Raw genomic sequence first — 14,734 nt, 5'->3', positions numbered from 1 at the left:
AACCTGTGCACACAGACTGCACATAGGACACCGGTATTGAGATACCCACCTTGTCCTCTATAGGCCAGTATGTCTGCGTTTGCCTTGAGTGGTTTCTCTGGATTATATTCACATAGTCTCCTTGTAAAGCATACCAGTCATTCTGCAAGGAGAGCAGATGCTCATAAAACTAGGACTTCTGCAGTAATGCTGTATGAAATACTTTTATATTGGCAAACTTTTCCTCATGAATCTCTGCCCTTGGCGGAGCTTCATCAGTCCTTGCTGGATTTTTCCTGTAACATGCTCTCAAAGTGTAAGAAATTCCAAGCTGTGTCTGACTGTAACTATTTTTTTTTCCTAATTCCCATTTGTGAAATTGTGTAGAAATTATTTTGTCATCTTATGCTCAATGATAATGCACTTTTCTTGGATTCTTCTTATAATCCTTTTGGGGTTACTATTTCTTCTTTAGTGTTTCTCCATTGAGAAGAGTATTTGTTCTGTAGAACTAAGGCCTAAGGAATTTTGGTCCAAATAGAATTGTTTTTTTGCCCTTGTGTGAGAGGTTTTTTTCTTCCTTCTTCTGTGTTTTATTCCTTCCTCTCAGAAATTTGATTTCTGCTTAATCCTTACTTAGAGTTGGAAACTCTGTTCAAGGTAATTGATCTGTGCTAATAATGATCTGGTCCAAATATCTCCTCCCTACACCAGTGGAACAGCTCAGTTTTTGTTGTGTGTCAACCATTGCCTCTCTGTAGTCTTCTCCACAAACACCTTTCCTTAGCATTTTGCTTGGAGTATGGTGGAATTATAAAAGATTTATTTTTAGAGTAAATCCGTTAATGATTACTCATTGATACACCTGTTGTCTCAGTTTATAGACTGCTCTTTTTACTTGAAAGTTTTATAAGTAAAGGCTAATTTGTTATAAAATGGAATTATCTTTCCAGCTTCTGCCTGCCCCTTTCAGTTTAACTCTAAAAAGAAAACTCCTAGTGACTCTAGCTCCTTCTGCTGTTACAAGTACAGAGAGCTCTTCTGGTGTCCCTTTTAACATAGCATTCTTTACTCTGACCTAAAAGAGGTGGAAACACAAAGTGGAAACTGCAGTGTTGACCTAAATTTGACTAATATCTCCAAATATGTACATTATTGTAGCTATATTTATCTTTCAGATATCATAACAAATTGAAAAGTATTTTAACCCATCTCATGTGTTTATTGTTTAATATAATAAGATAAATGTTATTGTTTAATATAATAAATGAAAAGTTACTTTTTGGAGCTCTGAGACTTCGGCAATCTTTCTTGGTTTTGTGTCCGTAATTTCACATGAATCCTGAATTTCCATGAATCCTGCTTAGAACAACTGCTTGATTCTCTGCATTCAGATCTTTTCTTCTCTTGCCTGGTGCCCTCTGTGCACTCTTTTCCCTCTGGTCACTCCACTTCTCCCTTGTCCCAGCCCCATTTGGTCTGCACCAACCAGTCAGAAAATCCAGTGCCGCACCCTTTCCAGAACAATTTGTGTGCCGCAATGCTAAACATCCAGGCCATTTATACTGGGAGGGGTTGGAGAGATCACCAGAGACAAGCCCTTGCAGCTTGCTGGAAAAACACACCTCACTATCATAGCCTCCAACATTATTCACTTCAGCTCATTATTCTCTTGTCTGTTTGATTGGCTCTGCATTGGCATGGCTGAGGACAGATTGCTAAAGCGGGTTTCTCCTGAAGTTGCTCTTCAGCAATATTTTTAGTGTGTTGACATTTTGAAGGCAGGATTTGAGTCTAGCATGTCACAGGCAGGCACAACTTCTTACTCAGCTCCTCTCGGCGTGTGCTGCCCACCTCCACTTACAACATGGGCCACTGTTCCCTGTTTTGCTCGTGGTTGAGTTTTTGGAGTCTGACATGCATAACGTTCTTGTCCTTATGCCTTCCCACATACTTGCTTCACCTGCAGTGTCTGTGCCTAATCCAAAGGGACTCCCTGTGCCAGGCATTGCATAGAGGCCAACAGGCCCTTCATTGGAAAGAGAAAAGCATTGGTGTTGTGTTCTAAGAGAAACATTGGGAAGTGGGAACTCTGACATAAAGGTGCTCAAAGCTATGAGCCTGGCTGTTAATCCTCAGAAGTAAATTTGCATTTGTTATATGACTGCCTAAAGACAACCCAAGATGACCTTGTGCTGTGGAAGCCTAAGCTGGTGCCTTTGTTGCCATCCCTAGCTATGTAATCACAGTCATATCTTTCCTCAGGAGGTACTACAGGGAGAAAAGGGCTGAATCTCCTGTCTGTTGTACATGACTGTCAGTGTAGTCACCCAGAATACCTTTTCCCTCCTGTCTGGTTAGCATTTTTTTCATTTAATGATTGCAGTTAAAACTCTTTATTGGTGCTGATGCAGCATTTCTTCCAGACACTATGACCTTCCTTACTGATAAATTCTCCTAATGCTCTTTTCCAGCTGCAAACATATTTTTTCTGTTTAACATCCCATAAACATTGTCCTCAATCACAGCTTTTCAAAAGGAAACTGTACAGAAGAACAAAGCCCTCTGTGCTCTCCCTGCCTGTCCCTTGTGCCCGCAGGAAGGGCACCCAGGCATCCTGTAGCACTTGTTTGGCAAGTGCTTGTGATACAACTAAAAGGAGGTTGTAGTGACATGGTGAACAGTCTCTTCTCCCTTTTATCAAGTAAGAGAATGACAGAAATTGGCCTCAAGTTGCAGCAGGGGAGGTTTAGGCTGGGTATTATGAAAAATCTTTCTACTGCAAGAGGGGTCAGGCACTGGACCAGGCTGCCCAGGGAGGTGGTGGAGTCGCCACCCTTGGCGGTGTTCAAGAAGCCTGTGGATATGGTACCTGGGGATGTGGTTTAGTGGCCAGGGTGACGTTCAGTTGATAGTTGGATTTAATGATCTGAAACAATTTTATGATTCTATAGAATCGTTCGTATCAAAACCCACACAAACTGTCATCCTGCACAGGCTGTAAAGATAGTGGTTGTAGGAATTTGAGGATTTTTCAGTTTGGGTTTTGTGTTTAAGTCTCAGGCTTGGTCGCTTGTCACCTAATATATTAAATCTCATGGAGGATGTCCAGTGTGATACTCCAGGTATTCCTACTGGCATAATGGAACTCAGAACTCCACGAGTGGTCAGAGCTGTAAGTGCTGGAAACCAAAGTAAAAGTTACTAAATGGCTATTGTATCTAATTACCAACTGGTAATAGGTAAGTTCAGCTGCGGTTTCTGTGTTGCTTGGCTTTATGGTCACTACAAAGGGCACAATATTTTTGATTTGTTAAAAGGGGTTATATTTGAAGCGTATTTAAAGACTAAATGAAAACTTTGATGCTTCTGCTCTCCTTGGGTTGGAAAGGTGATTTTTGGTAAAGTTAGTACATCTTCATTATATGACCTTCCCCCCCCTTCCTCCCCCCCTTGTCTACATAAAATATTATAAGATGCAATAATTCTGGCTGAAAAGACAGGCCTTAAAAGATTAAATCAAATATATTTTCTGCCTAACCAAGACAAATCTCTGCCTCCTCTATGCACTTCCATTTAAGAGTACTGTTGGTGGCAGAGGCTGTTCCCACTGTCAGCCTAAGTGATAGGGAATTGGTTGGTTGGGATCAAAGAACTCAGAGTTTTAAGGAGTCTCTGGGAATCAGTAAGTTGAGCCAGTTACCTCCAGTGCCTGTGAACCGTGCATGGCTGCATGCTTTAGGTTACTGTTAGTTGGCTTGTAAACCTTTCTCCCCCAAGTCTATGGGAAGCACTTTCTTGAATGGAGGTGTGCCTCAGCCTGGCTCTTCACTCATGGCAGAGCGGGGCAGCTGCAGGTGGGTTTCAGGAGTTCCAACCACTCAGCTCTTGGCATGCAGGATGAGTCCCAGGCAGGTGGGACCTGTTACAGCTCCAGCTGAGGATGGCTGCTTCAAAGACACACAGGAATTCCAAGGTTTGTAGTGGCCACCGAGTGTGTGTTTCAGATGTTAGCAACAGGGATAGCTCTCTCCCTATTACATTACATTGGGGCTGGGATTGAATTTTCCTCTATGTGTTTCCTCCCAACACTGCCAGTTACCATAGCAATGGCTACATGACTTTGTTAGGGTTGTTATATTTAAATATAGCAAAAGAAATTACTGGAGATTGGGATTCTGGCTTTGAAAATTCAGCTTAGGAAAAAGCCTAACAGCTACTCTGTGTTATAGGTGCACAAAATAACTTCAGAAACCACAGAGCTTCTACCACAGAAAACCACAGAACCACACTATCCTATAATTTGAAGAATGGACAAACTCTTTTTGGCACTTCTTGTGGACTGAGGACCAAAGTTTTGAGAGAGTTGATGTTTTCAGGCAGTTTGGAAACAGCTGTGAGTAACCAAGGACTCACAGACTGAAGTCCCCCATCCCTGCACAAGGTGAGCTGGGTCTTTTGGGTTACTTAGAATAAAATTACTTAAAAGATGATGACCTGGTGGTGATCTCTTATTAGAAGATCTTCTTCTAGAGAAGACATTACAGAGTGTTAGTGATTTCCTGCTGGAGGAGGCTTGGAAGATTGGTGGGATCACATAGATGCATTTTAGGGTAAACAAATTTAAAGCAATCGAGAGGAAAAAAAGGCAAGAGAGGAGCTGGCAAATACTCGTAATAGACTGTGAGAAGAATGAGATCAGCATCTCTATCTGCTGCAAGATTATCTTGTGATTCAAGAACCTGCTGTTTCCTGTAAAGACCACACAGAAATTATCCTATGTGCCCTCCCTTAAATAACATCAATTTGGTCAGGAGCTTTTATTAGAAGTTCTTTTTTTTCTTCCCATCCCTCCTCTCTTGTAAAGGCCTGTATTTATATGTTATATTTATGTATGAAGATGACTTGGCCCTATTTTCAGTCGAGGCACAACTAAAAGCTGAGAGGACTCGACCTCCTCATCTTTACATAGTGATCAATGCACAGCAGAGTATGTCCCCACTATTTGTCCTGATCTGGGTGCTGTTTGATTACCATGCAGATAAACAAGTGTCTTTATCTGAAGATGTTCTAGTGAACAGGAGTAGAAGGAGCAGAGGTTTATGACCTCTGCTAGACCATTCACTGGAGCAATGGGAAGCTTGGATGGTCCCATGCAGAGGTACTGCAGGAGGGAGAAGGAGAACCCATTGTGGTGAGTACTACAGAGGAGACGCACAAAGGTTTTTTGGGGGTTGGTGAATGGAGTAACATCTCCTTGCTCGCAGGCACTCTGCAGCATTCAGATGCTCTGTGCTGGTTCACCAGCTGTAGCCATCTTCCACCTCCGTCGTTTGGGAGGACACAAAAGGGGACAGAGGAAGAGCCATCAAGCCCAGTATTCTCTAACAGAGAGAGAGCTGGGGATGAGCAGAGCCAGACAAGTGCATTGCAGTGCTTCTAAGCTCACCCCTACTGATGGAGAGCCCTTCTGGAGCACTTCCTAAGGGTGACTGTGGTCCTATGCAGTACCCGGTGGCTGTACCCACCACAGTGAGGGGTCACTGCTGTGTCCTTACATTACAAAAGAGGGAGTAGTTTGAGATTGCACAATACCACTGAAACCTGGGAACAACTAAAACCATGGCCAGTGCCTCAGAAAGAGCAAGGGAAAGCCAGGTGACTACACAGGATAAGGCCTCATTTCAAACAGCGTGTTCTTAAGGTTCTAAACACCAAAAGAAAGGCTGAAATGTGAACTTCTGCTATGGTGAAAGGGCAGGAAATACCTAGAACTGTTGCAACAATGAATGTGCTAATTTTAGAACATCTTTAAGTCATCTTCACTTTCTGGAATTAAATTATGCAATTTTTTTTCCCCTAGCAAATAAATGAGTCTTGTTTTTAATGGAGAAGTGTTAAATCTCCCTTGCATTTCACTTTGAAAGAGCTATAAAACTGAGATGTGGAACTCATTCTTCCATGTCAGTGATCAGGAGCCCAAAATATGTCTGTTCCACATGAACAGCTGCAGTCTTTGCTTTCACAGAAGAATAATTATATTTGTAGTTACTTTAAATGTAAACCTATTGACTTCATTCCTGGGTATTCTAACTTGGAAAGTCAGAAAAAAAATCATTCAGAAAATCTTGATTGCAATCTCAAGTTCCAAGTATTCAGATGTTACAGAAAAATGCTTCGATGAGAGGCTGACCCTGCATAGTTAATTAACAGTGATTTTTGTGCCGGAGGTACTAAGGCTCACCACTAAACCATGGCTGTAAAACCAGAGGGTCCTCATCAGGGTAATTGCAGCAATGTATCACTTGGACTTGTGCTCTCACTTTCAGCTGTGCTAGGGTGTTTGGAGGGGCTCTGCTGGACTTGTTACATCAATCCACTGCTACAGCCATTGCAGGAGCCAGCTGATTTCAAACCAGTGTTCTGGATTCCTTGCTCTTATTTTCCTCTGAAATAGTTAATATTGTTCTTTACTACTGAAGTTGAGGTGGGATTACAAATTAATCAGTGAATTTAAGTTTTGGGTGGAATGAGTTATGAAGGTGTTTTCACCTGTGTTGTGAACTGATGGTTGAATTCCACTACTGTTCTATTGGAACCCTGCACTGAGCTCTTGAGAGCGGGGATAATTTATGGATGAGAATGCCTTAAAATAAGCCTCCGTAATTACAAAAACGCAGTGTTTAAATTTATAGTAAAAACCCACACGGTGCTGGCAAAACTGTAACTGCATCTGGAAAACATTAAGGATGCTATTAAAATAGTCCAGCATAAACTAGAAAAATGAGACTGAAATTACAGTGGTGCTTACTTAACCGTTTTTAGGAAGTGTATTTAGAATATGATCTACCTTCCTCCTTGATTTTGTGATAAAACACCATGTTGTACCTTGTTTACCACCAAGGTGAAGGATGAGCTCTGTGGTGTACCTCAGAAAAATCCAGAGCTCAGGCTTTTAAGTGTCTTCTTGCAGTCGCTGATAATTTAAAACACAACCAGGTTGTTGTTGGTCCCAGCCATCAGGGCAAGAAAAGCACCAGGGGAGCTCTCACAGGAAAATGAAGGAACTACCAGCAATTTAAAACTTATTTTATTAAAAAGATGTCATGTTTTCAAACATTGAAAAATTACATTTTTATAAAACCAGAAATAGGCAAAATACCCATTTGTCTTCTATTTACATATACAATATCTCTCACTGTATAAAATTATTTACAATGTATAAAAAATTACAGTAAAATAGGTTATTTTCTTACAAGACCTCAAGCCCTGTACTTATAGTGTAGATCACGGCAGACAAGAATATTATTGCACCTGTGAAACAAACAGTCTAACATCCGAGTGTTCTCTTAGCCATGCCTTCAACTGAGATCTAAAATAACATCGTTAGCTACAGAAACATTCATTTTATCTCTTCTAGGGTCAACTTCAGGCAGTTTCCATACAAACATTGTCTTCTAAAGCTTAGGACCAGGCAGTTAGAATCAGGAAAAAACATATTTACAGCTCCTTCTATACAAGATGTATGGAATTTACCCTTCACAGAAGCTGCATAAATAACCCCTGTTCTCCCACCCAAGACAGGCAGGTTCACTGATAGAGTCACATTAGATTCTCTGCAGGAGATGGCTGGCTAAGTCTCCTTGTGTCAAATCCTCCTCAGCTTCTATCACGAGAGCATTGGTGCCTTCCTACGTAGTACCAGCTACAAGTTTTTATCACTTCTGCACCTGAGCAGTTTAATAATGTCCACTGTTGGCAGGTCAGCGTCTCTCACGCTACATGTGCCTCTTCATGTGCAGTGCCAGGTGGTCTGACCTGGAGAATGCCCTGTCACAGAGGTGGCATTGGAAGGGCCGGTGCCCGGTGTGCTTGCGATAGTGACGGGTGAGCTCGTCAGAGCGAGCAAACTTCCAGCCGCAGCCTTCCCAGTTGCAGTGGTAGGGCTTCTCACCTGGTGGAGAAAGCAGAGTGAGCGTGACTCAGTGCGGCACTCCCACAGCCAGGCAGCATCACATGCCAGGCAGCCTCCCCCATCTATCTCTGTGGATCCTTTTATTTGCTACCAAGCCCTTCTACAACAACATCCAAAGTGCTTTTAAGCCAAACAAGACTGCTCTAGCACTTCCCTTACTACCTCTATCTTTTGAGAAAGGGCATTAGAAGTGCTTAGAAAAGCCTTGACCTCCAAATGCCCAAGGAAAAAGACATTCTAGATCTGACCACTTGTCATAGCTCAGCCATGAATACTCCTGGAGTTTAGGAGATCACAAGGTTAAAGCTCAGGCTGCAAAATGGGTTTACACAGGCTATTGTAATGGGCCAGCAGCATCTCTCTGGATGAAGGCCACCAGCTCTATTTACCTGTGTGTGTCCTGAGGTGAGCCTTCAGGTGCGAACTCTTTGTGTAGGTCTTCCCACAACCTGCATAGGTGCATGTGTGAGTGGCCGTCCTCTTCCGTGGCCAGGATCGGCGTCCTCTTTTTGGTTTGGAGTCCAGTAGCTCCAGCGGGGACGAAGGAGGGGTGAGCATGCCTCTGGGAGCAGAAGGTTGTAAGGGCAGGCTGTCCTCGAAAAGCCCAAACTGGGAGGTGTTCTGGTACTGGAGATGGGTCTGTGGGTGGTGGTAGCTGGAGGCTGGGTGGTAGCTTTGCTGGAAGGACATGGACGAGGGGCACATCATCTGCGTGTGGCAGTCATTCACCATGAGATCGTCAGGGCTCAGCGGGGGTGTCTCTGCCCCGGGGATCTGGGGAGAGCTGGCCACACGGGGCTGCTCATAGGCCATCATGCAGGTTGCATTGCCCTCTTGCTTTATCTTTGGGCAAACCTGGGGCACTAGACCCAGGACAGGCCCATAATTGTCCATGTTAGGCTCGGGCTTAACATTGTCAATGAACTGTGGGCCCCCAAAGCTGGGTGTCACAAAGAATCGCCCATGGATGTTGCCGGGAGGGCAGTAGTTGGAGTCCATCTCGGAGCGGATCATCTCTGGTATGATGCTGGCATTGTAGGGTGGGGGGCTGCCTTGCTCTGGGGCATTGTAGCATCCCGGGGACGGGTTGGTCTGGTAAAAGCTGCCAGTCTCCCCCTGGGCAGGGGGATAGTCACCACCGGACGTGCCCTGGCCATAGCCATCACTGCCCATGGAAAGGATAAAATCCAGTACGTTGTTGAGATCTTCATCTTCCTTGCGCGGCGAGAGGCCACCCCAGGAACCGGCGGGGGTCTTGGCCTCCTGGTCACACTTCCACCTCTGGGGTAGAAAGAAACGGGAGAAGGTTAGAGGTGCTGGCTGGGGGAGGGCTGGGATTAGAGAGAAGCGGGACTGCGGCACTGCCGCCCACCCGTGAAATGAGCCGCGGCGGCGGGAGAGGGATCGAGACTCACTTCGTGGAGGGTTTTCTCCCGGCAAGGGCTGGCGAAGGTGGCGAAGGAGGGCAGGATCGTGTCGCTCAGCGCCATGGTACGGCCGGGCGGGACAGCGGGACGGCGCCGAGAGCCGCCCTCCCCACCTTATAACCCGGGCGCGGGCTCCTTCAAGCCAATTGCAGGGAGCGAAGGAAACGCGTCCCGGACGGGGCGGGCGCCAGGCAGCGGCTCGGGCGCAGCCTAAATTTAGCCCCGGTATAAAAGGACGCGGCGGCGGCGGTCCCAGCCTGAGCAGGGCGGAGCGGAGAGGAGGGGAGCTGGGCTGGAGCTGGCACGGCCAGCGGGACCCCCTACCCCTCACTGCTGTCCCCTCAGCGCGGGGCCGGGGGTCAGCCGTGGAGAGGAGTCCTTCGCCGAGGGGAAACTGAGGTGTCCCTGCCCCAGGCACACCGAAGTACCCCCGTGAGCTGAGGGGACACTGACAGGTCTTTGCGTTCCCTGGGGATGCTGAGGTGTGAAAGGACACAGGAGGGGGTCTCAGTCTTGAGGATACTGAGGGACAATGTCAGGACATGAGGGAACCATGTGCTGCGAGACATCATGAGGGACTTAATGCTGGATGGGGAACACAGGGATCCCTCCCTGCCCTGGTGTTTCCAGGGACTCTCCATGACATGATGGAATACTGAGGGATCCTTCCTGATAGGAGGAGACCATGTGCTGACAGACACCTAGAGAGACCTGCTGTGGGGTGAGGGGATGCCTCACCCCTAGAAACACCAAGGAATGGTCTGTGATGTGACGGGACACTGATGGGTCCAAATACCAGCAGAGACTGTGAGGTAGCTGCTGAGGGATGAGGGGTGCTAGCGGGTCCCTACCCTGGGGACACTGAGAAAGCCATAGTGAACGAGGGGCTAGTTTCCCCACACCCCTCACAGCAGCTGCCCCACGACATTGTGTCACCCCTGGGATACATGGTGAAACTGGACACAGAAAACAAGTTTGGAAGTGGAGGGTGTAACAAGCACAGCAAGGGAGGCAGAGTCCCTGCTTCGTGCAGGTAAATGCACTGGTGAGCTGGTAATGGAAGTCTGTCTCTGGTTGCCCTAAAGGTTCCAGACCCATCTTGATACTGGCAGAAAGGTGTTTAATGCTACTTTGCTGGAGTCTTGTGTTTAATGGAAATCCAGGCCTCTACCAGAGTTTCCATTTGCTGCACAAAGATTGCCAAAATCAACATTTCCCTATGACAGTATGAGATAATTCAAGCAGCTTCTGTGATCTCTGGTTGTAGCCAGTTTGTGGTCCTGGGCTGTATTTTTCAGAAGGGACGAGTGTTCGCCTTTACCTTGGCCTCTAGCTCAGATGCCCAGTTTGAAGGAGCTATTGCAAATAATTTTTTATAACAAGCCCCTGCCTCCTGTCTTTGAGGATCACAGCTGCTTGGCAATCATCCGAGAGTGAAAGAGAAAAAGTGGCAATTCTTAAAGGAGTAAAAATTGTAATCCATCAGGACAGGAAAATTCTTCAAAAGCTTGTTCAGAGAAAGAGCTATGCTTTACCCTTATCTCTTCCATGTTTCCTTTGCAATCACTTAAAGGATTTCTAAGTGAGCTGGAGATCAGAAGAATGTTGAACAACTCTCATTTCTATGAGGTGTGTGTCTCATGTGAGGAAAGAGCAATGGCTCTTGGTAGGCTCTGGTTCTCAGGAGCATTTTGAGCCCTTTTGCTAGAACCCATCCCAAGCTTGTGGCTGTCCTGTGCCGTCTCAGGCAAGTACGGTTGCTAGGTTGAGCAAATTATTTTTTCAATAGCTCCACATGTTTCAAATAATGAATATCTGGTGTTCAACTTTCTATACTTTTTATTTTAAAAGTTCACAGGATGGCCAGGAGGAGCAGCCAAACTTCTGTGACTGGAGCAGAGTCAATATACTGAATGCATGGTAACAAAGTACACAAAGATGTATGACTCATAGGTATGTAATGTCACACTTGTGTAATCTCTCAATGTAAACTCTTTTCCTCTAATAAAATGTTAGTAAGTGCACAATACGTATATATGGTGCTGTGAGTCAGCCAAGAAATATACTCTGATGAATTCAGAATGAATGCGAATGTTCCCCTGATAACACACCCCAAATGTCTGTGTCAGTTTATGTGCCTGCAATTTCAGCAACAGCTACAACAAAATATTTTGTTTCTAGGATATACAACTGTGCTGCAGGTTTCACTGAGAAGCTTCAGTCAGATGCTCTTTTCCATTAGGCACTGGATGGACTTTTGTTTATAGAACTGCACTGACTGTCACCTAACTGTGTTTTTTCTTTGCATAAAGGAAACGTTTAGTGGGTAGTGAGGATGAAAGCCAAGTGCACAAAATAATAAATTCACTGCCTTTAGTTTCTTTTTGTTTTCAAGTAAAGTGGTGAAGCTAAAAAACTTGAGCTGCACCAAACCTTGTGGGACAAATGTGAGAATTTATTTATACTGTGAGTCACTAGCTCTGCACAAACCGAGTACAACTTTGCTATGACCTTCCACTTGGTCCGTGATTGCTGTGCTGACCTTTTCTGTCTTTTGCTGTGTGCATCTAAACCCAAGACCCTGGCACTGATCTAACCCATGGCAGCACATACTAGGAGTGATGCTGCTGGTGTATTAACATGAAGAACGTGAGATTAGAAAGTATTTGTTAATCTGCTGCAGGTAGAGGATGGCTAAATGATTTGTGATTTCTTTTCCAGCCAAAGTAAACACAGGCTCAGTCATTTTTGTGCAGCAGAGTTGTGGTTTTTTTTCTAGGTGTTGCTGCTGATCTCTTTTACATCAAGAGAAACTTTCTCAGGGATTGCACCCAAGATTCCATATATTAACAGAAGAATGGGAAATGGGCTGTGTGGTGAGCTACAGTCCTTGAGGCCTGCAGCTAGATGGGTTGGTGAGAATGTCTGTCTCACCTGGCTGCTGGAACTCTCTGAGTCATTACAGAACTCAAACATACAAACAAACAAAAAGGTCCTTTCTCGTGGGATTGCTCTCAGAAAATCCTGGCTACACCTAGAACAAACGTAATAGTAGCAGAGTAAACGAGCTGAGAAGGAGACCTCTTAGCACTACTATACAAAAATCACAGTGCTAGGAACACTGTGACCAACCACTTGTTTAAATGAGACAAGCATTATCCAAGGATTTCCCTGTCTGCATCTCAAACTGTAATACATCTGTTGACTATAGAATTTTTTACTAATTATAAGCTGCAGATTCCCAGTTAGTACTTTTCAGAGTCTGCTCCAAAGGAAGTTAATAAAATGATGTAAACAACCACATAAAATGACCTACCCAGGCATTTCTTAATTTGGGGAGGGTTATTTAATCCTGTAGACCTTTTATTTGATCAATGTAACATCATGAATTAATTTTATAAAGGAGGCTTTTTGACCAGACCTTTAATGGCTATGGACAGGATGTTATGGATTGTTCTGTAACAAAACTTACTAGACTGTGACCTAAGCTATGTCTAATAAGCTCTTGTGTCCAACAGGTGCTTGCTAGTGGTGAGAAAGTGCCATGGCTTCATGGGACATCAGTGAAAGCTCTTCATCATGACATCTATATGTCACTAGAGAGAAAGGGGTCACAAGCTACCTCACTGTGTTGTGTACCACATTTGCTGAGCATCTGGACCCTCAAATACCTTAATGGTTGGCAAACTGAGGACCAACAGCAGTGAGGAGAGACATTGTCTGCCTCTTTGTAGGCAACCAGACTAGTCATTGCTGTAGGCAAGGAGGTAGAGGCAACATCTGAGGGGAGGCATGATCAGCCATTGCTCATGTTGCTGATGGTGTGGAACCTATCGATGTGGGTCACCCTAAAGATGAGGAGTAGCTGACTGAGGTGGATTCACCTCCAGAATGGCTTCCCTGGCACCACTGCATCACACCAGGGCTCCCCTCTCCATCACCATTGATGCAGTGCCATAGGAGTGTCTGGCCAGAGCCCTAGCATGGGTCCAGCCACCACGTTTGGCATTAGCTGGGAGGTCTACCCTCTGTGCCTGGTCTCCTGCTGGATCCTCTTCCATCTCCCCAGCATCAACTATCTTGTGATCGCTTCTTTCCCACCCCACACCCTCTCCTCTATCCCCACCACATCGGGCTCGATCCAAATTCCCCCAAAGTTTGTGGAAAGTCTCCATCTGGCTTAGATGGACATTTTTACCAATCACTTGGCCAATAAAATCAGGGAATCATAGAATAGTCTGGGCTGAAAGTGACCTCCGAAAATCATCCAGTCCAACCTCCCTGCAGGCAGCAGGGACATCCTCAACTAGATCAGGTTGCCCAGGGCCTCGTCAAGCCTCACCTTGAATATCTCCAGAGAAGGAGCCTCAACCACCTTCCTGGACAACCTGTTCCAGTGTTCCATTACCCTCATAGTAAAGAACTTGTTCCTCACATCCAATCTAAATCTGCTCTTCTCTAGCTTAAAGCCATTGGCCCTCATCCTGTCACTGCAGTCCTTTGTAAACAGACTCTACCCATCCTTCCTGTAGGCCCCCTTCAGGTACTGGAAGGCTGCTATTAGGTCTCCCTGGAGCCTCCTCTTCAGCAATTCCCTCAGCCTGCCCTCATAGCAGAAGTTCTGCTCCAACCCTTTGATCATTCTTGTGGCCCTCCCCTGGACCTACTCCATCAGGTCCACATCCTTCCTATATTGAGGACTCCAGACCAAAATGCCAAAGAGGAACTTATTTTTGTCTATGCCAAAAAGCAGAGCCGATTGCAGCTTTCATTTCTAGGAGCATGACCTTAAGCTTGTCTATATGGCCATGGTACGGTATTTGGTTCTGTCTGGACAGTGAAGCAGTTATAATAATGCTGTCCCAATGGAATGGGCTCATACTTTCTTGATCTTTGCCATCTAGAACTTTATCAGATCAGTTTCTTTTTTCTTCCAGGTCATTGTTAACAACATTGAATGGTAACGGATGATAAAAAACATCAAGGACTAATAAACATACTTGATTAAAATTTAAATTATCTTTCAAGGTGTATCAGCCGAGTTCTTGTTTCTTGCTGTGAAAATCATTCCTTACAGAGATTGGCCTGTTGCATGAGCATTGCTGCTTCATTTAAAACATTGTTGCCATTAACAATACCATCTTTATCTATAATTATTTTAATATATTGAAGCCTTCCAGTCTTTTGCACAGGTTTATGTAGCGCTGACAGGCATATCTAGGTCAGTCTGTTTACCCTGTTAAAACATTGACATAATATTAACATTCTTCAAGTCACCTGGGGCTTCCCCACTGTTCTGAAATGGACCGATAATAAACATTAACCATCTGGATATGTACTTAGTTGGTTCTTC

The 14,734-nt window shown here is 44.9% G+C and overlaps 1 protein-coding gene across 1 annotated transcript; it reads right to left on the bottom strand.

Moving 5' to 3' along the window:
- Positions 1-7,057: 7,057 nt before the first annotated feature.
- Positions 7,058-9,453, bottom strand: KLF2 (KLF transcription factor 2). Its single transcript, XM_009909834.2, has 3 exons — positions 9,370-9,453; positions 8,344-9,235; positions 7,058-7,933 (listed from the first exon to the last, which is right to left on the bottom strand). The coding sequence occupies exons 1-3, from the start codon at positions 9,442-9,444 to the stop codon at positions 7,758-7,760; spliced, it is 1,143 nt and encodes a 380-aa protein (XP_009908136.2). The 5' UTR covers positions 9,445-9,453; the 3' UTR covers positions 7,058-7,757.
- Positions 9,454-14,734: the final 5,281 nt, after the last annotated feature.

The sequence above is a fragment of the Dryobates pubescens genome, chromosome 31 (genome assembly GCF_014839835.1).
Source record: "Dryobates pubescens isolate bDryPub1 chromosome 31, bDryPub1.pri, whole genome shotgun sequence".
In the NCBI taxonomy this organism is placed as follows: domain Eukaryota; kingdom Metazoa; phylum Chordata; class Aves; order Piciformes; family Picidae; genus Dryobates; species Dryobates pubescens.
The sequence above is the reverse complement of the archived record's forward strand: the minus strand, read 5'-3'. Positions and strand labels throughout refer to the sequence as shown.

Excerpts from the sequence above, each read along its gene's own strand:
- KLF2 (XM_009909834.2), bottom strand. The coding sequence starts at position 9,444 with ATGGCGCTGAGCGACACGATCCTGCCCTCCTTCGCCACCTTCGCCAGC. Across the intron at positions 9,236-9,369 it reads GGGAGAAAACCCTCCACGAA|AGGTGGAAGTGTGACCAGGA; the intron begins GTGAGTCTCGAT and ends TTTCTACCCCAG. Across the intron at positions 7,934-8,343 it reads TCACCTCAGGACACACACAG|GTGAGAAGCCCTACCACTGC; the intron begins GTAAATAGAGCT and ends TTTCTCCACCAG.